At 40.6% G+C, this 9,191-nt stretch overlaps 1 protein-coding gene across 1 annotated transcript; it reads left to right on the forward strand.

Moving 5' to 3' along the window:
- Window positions 1-3,587: 3,587 nt before the first annotated feature.
- PRDM13 (PR/SET domain 13) lies at window positions 3,588-8,366 on the forward strand. Its single transcript, XM_044291126.1, has 4 exons — window positions 3,588-3,710; window positions 4,702-4,833; window positions 4,975-5,095; window positions 6,865-8,366. The coding sequence occupies exons 1-4, from the start codon at window positions 3,588-3,590 to the stop codon at window positions 8,364-8,366; spliced, it is 1,878 nt and encodes a 625-aa protein (XP_044147061.1).
- Window positions 8,367-9,191: the final 825 nt, after the last annotated feature.

Below are 9,191 nucleotides of genomic sequence, written 5' to 3' on the forward strand. Positions count from 1 at the left end.
GCAGAGTTCTAGGTGGAATAGTTCTGTTGGCCCAGAGTCCCACTTTGCCCGGTCTGGGTATGTGTCTGGGCCCCAGACTTCGCTGCCATACAGGAGGATTGGGGCGATGATGGTGTCAAGGATTTTAAGCCAGACGGTCACTGGTGCTTTAAGGTGATACAGACGCCTTCTGATGGCATAGAAGGTTTTGCTCGCCTTGTCTTTCAGTGTTTCCATGGCTTTCTTAAAATTCCCTGATTGGCTGATTTCTAGGCCCAGGTAGGTGTAGCTGTCTGTTTCTGAAATTGGACAGTTGTTTAGCAGGAAGAGAGGACGCCCGGCTGCTTTTCGATTTCTTTTCTGGAACACCATGATGTTGGTTTTCTTTGGATTGATGGGCAGTGCCCATGTGTTACTGAACTTCTCCAGGATTTTCAGGTTATCTTGGAGACCTTTCTCAGTTGGCGATAGTAGCAGAAGATCATCTGCATAAAGGAGAAATTTCACCTCAGTGTCATGGAGGGTGAGACCAGGTGCTGAGGAGGACTCCAGAGCCGCCGCCAGCTCATTGATGTAGATGTTAAACAGGGTTGGACTGAGGCTGCAGCCCTGTCTGACTCCTCGGCTCTGCTGGAAATAAGCCGTTCTCCTCCCATTTACCTTCACGCTGCATCTGTTCTCAGTGTAGGAGCTTCTGATGACATCATATGTTTTTCCTCCTATTCCGCTTTCAAGAAGTTTCAGGAATAGGCCCGGATGCCACACTGAGTCAAAGGCCTTCTTAAAGTCCACAAAGCAGGCATAGATCTTTCCCTGCTTTGTATTGTGGACATGGCTCTTGATGAGGCTCTGCAGGGTGTAGATGTGGTCCGTGGTGCGGTGGTTTGGTATGAAGCCTGCTTGGCTTCTGCTGAGGATGTTGTGCTGGGTGAGGAAGCTGAGGATCCTCTTATTCAGGATACTGCTGAGGAGTTTTCCCAGGTTGCTGCTGACACATATCCCTCTATAGTTGGCTGGGTCATACCTGTCTCCGCCCTTGTGTATGGGGGTGATGATGCCCTGGTTCCAGCTCTGGGGGAAGTAGCCGGCACTCAGCACAACATTGTAGAGTTTTACTAATGCGACCTGGATACCTGGCGGGCTGTATTTGATCATTTCTGGAAGAATCTTTCTATCTGTCTGTCTGTCTGTCTATCTACCTATTATCAATCTATTATCTATCTATCTATCTATCTATTTATCTATCTATATATCTATCAATCATCTATTATCTATCTATCTTTCTATCTATCTGTCTGTCTGTCTGTCTGTCTATCTATCTACCTACCTATCCATCCTCCCAATCATCTATCATCTATTAATCTATCTATCTACCTATCTATCTATCTATTATCCATCCATCTATCATCTATTAATCTATCTATTATCTGCCTAATATCTAGAAAAAGAAAAGTAAAAAGCTGCACATATTAAACGTGAGTGCAATTCCTTGTAGAGGCCTGTGACCAAGGTTTCAAATGTATAGAGAAGAAAAAAGGCAGCACTCCTGATGAAATAGTGGATGGTTTATTCACCCATCTAGCAGCAACATTTCATCTCTCTCATTGGAGCCTTTATCAAGCTGCTTAATATCTATCTATCTATCTATCTATCCATCTATCTATCTACTATCTATCCATCCATCCATTCATCTATTAATCTATCTATTATCTATCCATCCATCTATCATCTATTAATCTATCTATCTACCTAATATCTATCTATCCATCCATCTATCATCTATTAATCTATCTATCTATCTACCTAATATCTATCTATCCATCCATCCATCTACTATCTATCTATCTATCTATCTACTATCTATCTATCCATCTATCTATTATCTATCTATCTATCTATCTATCATTTATCTATCTAATATCTATCTATCTATCTATCTATCTATCTATCTATCTATCTATCTATCATTTATCTATCTAATATCTATCTATCTATCTATCTATCTAATACCTATCTATATATCTATCTAATATCTATCTATCTATCTATCTATCTATCTACTATCTATCTATCTATCTATCTATCTATCTATCATCTATCTATCTAATATCTATCTCTGTATCTTTCTCTTTATCTACCTATCTACCTACTATCTATCTATATATCTATCCATCTACTATCTATTATCTATCTATCTATCTATCTATCTATCTATTATCTATCTAGTATCTATCTATTATCTATCTCTCATCTATTTATCTAATATCTATCTATCCATGTATGTAAGTAAAACGAACTCCACTGCACTTCCAAAAACAAGCCTGCGGAATGAAACTCAGGCTTGTTTTTGGAAGTGCAGTGGAGTTACTTATATGGTTTGGTTGGTGGATCACCTCTACAGCAGCTGGCACTCCATTTCACTTTTTTACTGATGTGCTGCCTGTCCTTTTTTGCTTTATTGTGTATCTATCTATCTATCTATCTATCTATCTATCTATCTCTCTATTAAATATCTACCTATCTCTCTATTAAATATCTATTTATTATCTATTATCTATCTATTTATCTATCTATCTATGTATCTATCCACCCATCTATCACCTATCTATTTATCTATCTATCCATCCATCTATCATCTATCTATTTATCTATCTATCCATCCATCATCTATCTATTTATCTATCTATCCATCCATCTAGTTCCTCCACAACTTGGTTTTGCCTGGGAAGTGCCCAGACTGGCAGTATACAGGGCACTGTATGGATGAGACAGGTGGCTGTGGTGCTGCCCTCATCCCATGGTGGCTCTGAGCATACATTGGCACCACTGCTCTGCCCGGCTTCCCTGCCAGTGTCAGTATGGCCGCCTCAGTACTCAGGCAGTGGAGCAGATGGAATTGTGGTTATTAGGGAAACTTGTAGGTGTTTCTGGTGCTCCCCGTCAAGTACCTGCCCAAGTTTTGTTTGGCACACGCCAGGAATCAATAGGAGTTAACAAGTCCTCAAACATTCCTGGTCCCTTTGTTAAACAGTCCTTTGCCATAAAGCCAAGGGAAGAGAATGAACCATCTTTGAAGTCTATTAAAGTGAAAGGAGTCAGCCAAGGAGACTTGGGGCAGCCCCTTCTCCTGGAGCTGGTTTGTGGCCGGACAATGCAGGGGGCTAGGATTTATGGAGAAATTATACAGTGGATTTGTCACTTAAAATATCGTAAGTGTCCAGGGGACAAAGCCCCATGCTGAGGATTAATGGTGCCCCCAGACCTCTCATTCACCGGGGGCTTTTCTCTGCCCTTGACAAATTGGATTTTTAGGAATGGGAAGGTCGCCGGGACCATTGTCTGCCCCCCATTCATGGGGGCTGATTATGCAGGAGGGTTAGGGAAAGTCTCCATGTGACCCCCTTGGATGGAGCTGTGCAGCTGCTGGAGCCGCTCAACTCTCTCACCCAACTCTGCGCCCTAGAGCATCATGGTGCCAAGGGGGAGCCCACCCGAGCCCATAGAAAAGCGGCGAGCACTCAGCAGCGCGTCACTGTGCGGGCGGAGACAGCAGGGTGAGCTGCCCGTCCACTGCCTCCCTCTGCCACTGCTGCCTGCCACCGCTCACCATGCACCCCAGCGTCAGCGCAGACACCCGCATCCCGACCGGACTGCGCCTGGGCCCCGTCCTGGGGAGCTTCAAGCTGGGCAAGTACCTGACGGACCGCAGGGAGCCCGGCCCCAAGAAGAAGGTACTGCTGCACTGCCTTCTGCACTCATGCCTTACTTTTTTTTTAATGAATTTTACTTAATTCCGTTTTAATGAAAAAAATTTAAATGGGCTTTTACATCATATAATTAATTGCCTATGCAAGATCTATATATATATATATATATATATTATATATATAATATTTATATTTTTATATTCATTTATAACAATTTATATTTTTATATTTATATAATTTTTTTCGTTCTTTTCTTCAGTCCTGCAAATTGAGATCTCTCTCTGTACACACACACACACACACACACACATATATATATATATATATATATATATATATATATGTGTGTGTGTTACATAATGTTATATATATATATATATATATATATATATATAGTAGTCTTTTATTTTATTTTTTATAAGAATAAACGCCTTCAAATTCTTTAAGAAATGAAGATATTACATTAAGAGGTTAGATATTGCAGCAATAAAATGTAAATTAGGAAACATAGTTTAGGGCTATTCAGGGTTGAGATAAATGAATAGATCAAATGCATTAAAATTAAAAATACATAAGGGAGTATAAATCAGTTACTGGTAAATAATTGCCGCAATGTACAAAAGCCGCAGATCAATAGCTTTTGTCATGCGTTCCGCTTGGATTTTTAATGTCTTTTAATGGTGTTTAAACGCTCTGCCAGACTCTGCCAATGTATTCCTCATCATCTGGCCCCATTGGCTTCTCACATTAGTTTGCATTGTCCTGGTGACTTTTATTGCATGCCCATTCAGACACATTGATATGGTATTTTGACTAGATTGGTCCCCATGGGTTAGCTCACCATTCATCTCAGATTGCTGGGAGATTCAGACTACACCTACAGTCTATATATATATATATATATATATATATCCTACAGTCTATATATATATATATATATATATATATATATATACATACACATTATATCATGGGGAGGAGGGCACCCTGATAATCAGTCGCTTTTATATTTCAGGTGCGATTTATTCGAGGGGAACTTGTGGATGAATCAGGAGGACCAGCCTCGGAGTGGATAGGGTTAATACGAGCGGCTAGAAATAGTCAAGAACAGAATTTGGAAGCCTTCTCTGATCTACCAGGAGGACAGGTAGACACACTGGGAAGACACCTGTTGATGGGAAGGGGGATTTCTCGTTAGAGCGGAATATCAGTAAATGTAGCTCCAGTGTGCGCGCGACTCCCTTCCCTTTACCGCAGAGCTGTAATGTGTGAACTTGTCTCTACACAGATCTATTACCGGACCATGCGGGAGGTGCAGGCAGGAGAGGAGCTCACAGCCTGGTACTCCAATTCCCTGGCCCACAGCTTCGATATCCCCACCACAGCCACCCCAACACACGACGAGAAAGGTAACCCACACAAGTATTATTAGTGTTATTAGTATTATTAGTAGTATTGTAAGTAATATTATTATTAGTGTTAGTATTCTTAGCATTATTATTAGTAGTAATAGTAGTATTGTAAGTAATATTATTATGATTATTAGTGTTAGTATTATTATTAGTAGTATTGTATTATTATTATTATTATTATTATTATTATTACTGTTAGTATTCTTAGCATTATTAGTAGTAGTATTAGTAGTATTGTAAGTAATATTATTATTAGTGTTAGTATTCTTAGCATTATTATTATTAGCATTATTAGTATTGTAAGTAATATTATTAGTGTTAGTATTCTTAGTATTATTATTTTTAATAGTAGTATTAGTAGTATTTGCTGGGCAGATCGTCCTCCTGTTCTTCCTGCACGGCTCACCTGCTCCATGTCATATTCACGATCTATATTGTATTACATTCGATACCATCACCCAATAATCCATTCTGAAAAATGAATGACCATGAAATGTAGCCCCGACGTGGTTATAGTGAGTAGTCCACCCAAGAGGGACCTCAGGAGGACTTATCTCACTGGGGTCTCCCGACACCGGGTGAAGCCCCCGCAATGTGCGGCTGTTCCTATACTTGCTCCCGGCTGATACAGGGTCCTGTCCTGGAACAGCGCAATATTCAGGTCATTATTATATCATTGCCAGGAACGGAGGAGAACTGTCAATTTAACGGATCCAACCTAATCCAGCTATAGCAGCAGCTTCACTAACAGGATTACAACCACCAATGTGGTCTCCTCCTAATCCAGTTTAGTCACACTGCAGGAGAGTACAACCTTACACACAGACACCTGGATGGATACAAAATAGATTAATATTAGATTAATATAAGATAGATGGATAAATAGACAGACAGACATATGGAACAGATAGATAATAGACTAAAGGATAGATAGATATTAAATAGATACAGTAGATAGAAATATAGATAGATATGAGCTAGATATAAGATAGATACATATGAGATAGATATGAGATAGATACAGTAGATAGATAAATAGATAGATAGATGATAGGTAGATAGCTATGAGCTAGATATTAGATAGATATAAGATAGATATTAGATAGATAGACAGACCATATAAACAAATATATAGATGATAGATAAACAGATCTGGTATACAGAGACAGATAGGAGTCAGACATGGTATACATAAATTAATACAGAGATGATAGATGGTAGAAATGGAATTATGTAGATAGATAATAGATAGATATGAGATAGATAGATAATAGATAAATAGATAATAGATACATTGATAGATATGATATACAGAGACAGATAAATCGCTAGTATATACAGACACAGACACATTGTTTCGCTTCTATTATGCACATATGTTCTATATGACAGACAGATGAGGCTATTTCTCCGTTGGATATGTCGGGGAGCAGGAATGGATTCCTTCATATAGTCATCATCATCATCATCACATGAACCCATTGTTACTGGAACTCGCCAGCATACGCTACCTATTCTTCTAACGTCAGCAGATGCGCTGGATCCCAGTGATCCCATTACAGCAGCTGTGTGCTGGGAACAGGGGGTTAATAGCAGAGGACAGCAGAGTTCAGCAGGATTATAGAAAGCCCCTGTTCAGGTCACATAGCTGTTTGCACATTCACTCCCCATTCTTCGGTAGGGATCGAACACTAGAGTAGTCTTGGAGTACCCTGTGTATATCCTGCAGAAGTGATCACTAAATGCCTGTTCTTTTCATGTCTTAGGTGAAGAACGCTACATTTGCTGGTATTGCTGGAGAACCTTCAAGTTTCCAAACAGCTTAAAAGCTCACATCCACTTTCACTGTGCTCTAAATAACGGCAGAGGATTTCTCAGTAATGAGCACATCAGGGGCACAGACATTTTCAACCTGTCTCCCAAAGCCGCTGATGGACTGACCAACCCCACCCCAACACTAAGAGGAAACCATCAGCAGACCAACGGGACAAGCAGAGACTCCATTAAGAGGGAGACCTCGTTGTCTCCAGCTTTAAACAAACTGGGGGTGATCAAAAAGGCACTTAGGAAGGAGGAGCAGGACAGAGCCCTGGACATGAGCCTGAACTCTGCAAGAAGCCATGGACAATTTCTAGGCCTGGCGGGCAATACTTGTGGTGGGAACGGGATGACTTTTTATCCAGGCTTGAGGTCGGCTTTTAAACCCACTGGCTTGGCCAAGATATCCCACTCCGATTCCACCAGGGATGACGCCAAGTCTACCAGCCTGGGCTTCAGTAAACTTTTAGGGACCATCAAGCCGAACCGCTCAGGAAATGAATCTCTGGTGAATAACCACCACTCCAAGTGCTTGATACCAAGTGATGGGCCAAACAGTGTCCTGTCTTGTACCACTGGCCTGAGAGGGTTTCCAATTTTGTCCCACCTGGAGGAAACTTCAGCATTCAAGCATGTGGAGAGGGGTCTCCACAGTAGTTTATCTTCCAGCAGTCGCTACAACCAGATCCCACAGACAGGATTACACTTCACAGAGAGGTTCTCCATCCCTCAGTTTGAAGGCATCAAGTCCTACTCAGCGGAATGTAATATCCCAGTTATGCCTTTCACTGTGTACAACGGAGAGCTCCTGTACAACACGCCATATTATCCCTTCAAGTTCCACTTCAGTAACCTTATCAAGTACCCGGAGTCTATGTCTTACTTTAATGCTGGACCAGCTATGACCCCAGAACTGGGCTCCATCACTACCAGCATAGATCGTGAGATAGCCATGCATAATCACCAGCTCTCTGAGATAGCAGCAGAGAAGAGCAGGACTGGAAGACTAGAGACTTTAGCTACAGCCTCAGCCAGTGGGAAGCCCAAGAAAGGCCACTTGTGTCTGTACTGTGGAAAGCTGTACTCTAGGAAATATGGCCTGAAGATCCACATGAGGACTCATACAGGCTACAAGCCACTCAAGTGTAAGGTGTGTCTAAGGCCCTTTGGGGACCCCAGTAACCTGAATAAACATATTCGTCTGCATGCAGAGGGCAACACACCCTACAGATGTGAGCACTGTGGGAAGGTGCTGGTCAGAAGAAGGGACCTTGAAAGACATGTCAAGTCAAGACATCCTGGCCAGAGCCTCAGCACTAAGGAAGAGGTTCATAGTGACCCTTCCTACCAGCAACCAGATCCCAAGAGTGAGGACAATGACAGTGATGTAGACGTGTGTTTCACTGATGAGCAAAGTGACCAGGACACAGGAGGCAGCAAAGACCACTGAGGACTTGATATCATTAAATCTAATAATTCTAGATAATTATATGCAGATGTATATACCTATACAGGATTTATTAGGGTATATCTATTTATGTGCTTCTTGACATAACGTTTTGGAACTTTTCAACCACATATGGACTTGTATTAATCATTGCCGAGCAGGAACCAAGTAAATATGGTGAAGAGGGTGTGTGGACTGTATTAATAGAAATGTTGTGATCACAGTAAGTTGCACCTTTAATTAGAATCGATGATCATGCAGTATTTATAGCATTGGTGCCTATGCCTTTATCAGGGTACAGACTGGCAGCCTCCAGAACTCATATCACTAATTATAATTGGCGGGATGGCATTGCCCAGCATCCATTTCTCCTTCCTAATATTCGACATTTAACTAAATTTTGTGCCTTTGTATTTTTCTAAACTGAATATTTCAACACCCCAAGTCTGTACTGTATAGTGCCACCTTCTCTCCTCCTTGTAGAGCCCCCCATTCAAACATGAATTTCTTTATAAAATGGAAAATTTTGAAATTATGAAAAAATGTTTGATCCCATCATGGAAAGTTGACTTGAAACGAATCTATATGCAGGTACTGAATTGTAACAAAATACTCTTGTGTATATATATTTTTTTTTTATAATACAGTAAGCAATGATGTACAGTGGATGCAGTTATTGGTCTTGGTTCAGTTTGTTATGCAGATTTTTCTTTAAATAAATTGACTCATGTTTGTCCCTTTGAAAGGAAATATATTTATATTGTAAAAATGGTTGTGTTCCATTATTTACACATGAGATCTGATGATTAGATAAAAGTTTATTACTGA

Source organism: Bufo gargarizans, chromosome 4 (assembly GCF_014858855.1).
Source record: "Bufo gargarizans isolate SCDJY-AF-19 chromosome 4, ASM1485885v1, whole genome shotgun sequence".
Lineage (NCBI taxonomy): Eukaryota > Metazoa > Chordata > Amphibia > Anura > Bufonidae > Bufo > Bufo gargarizans.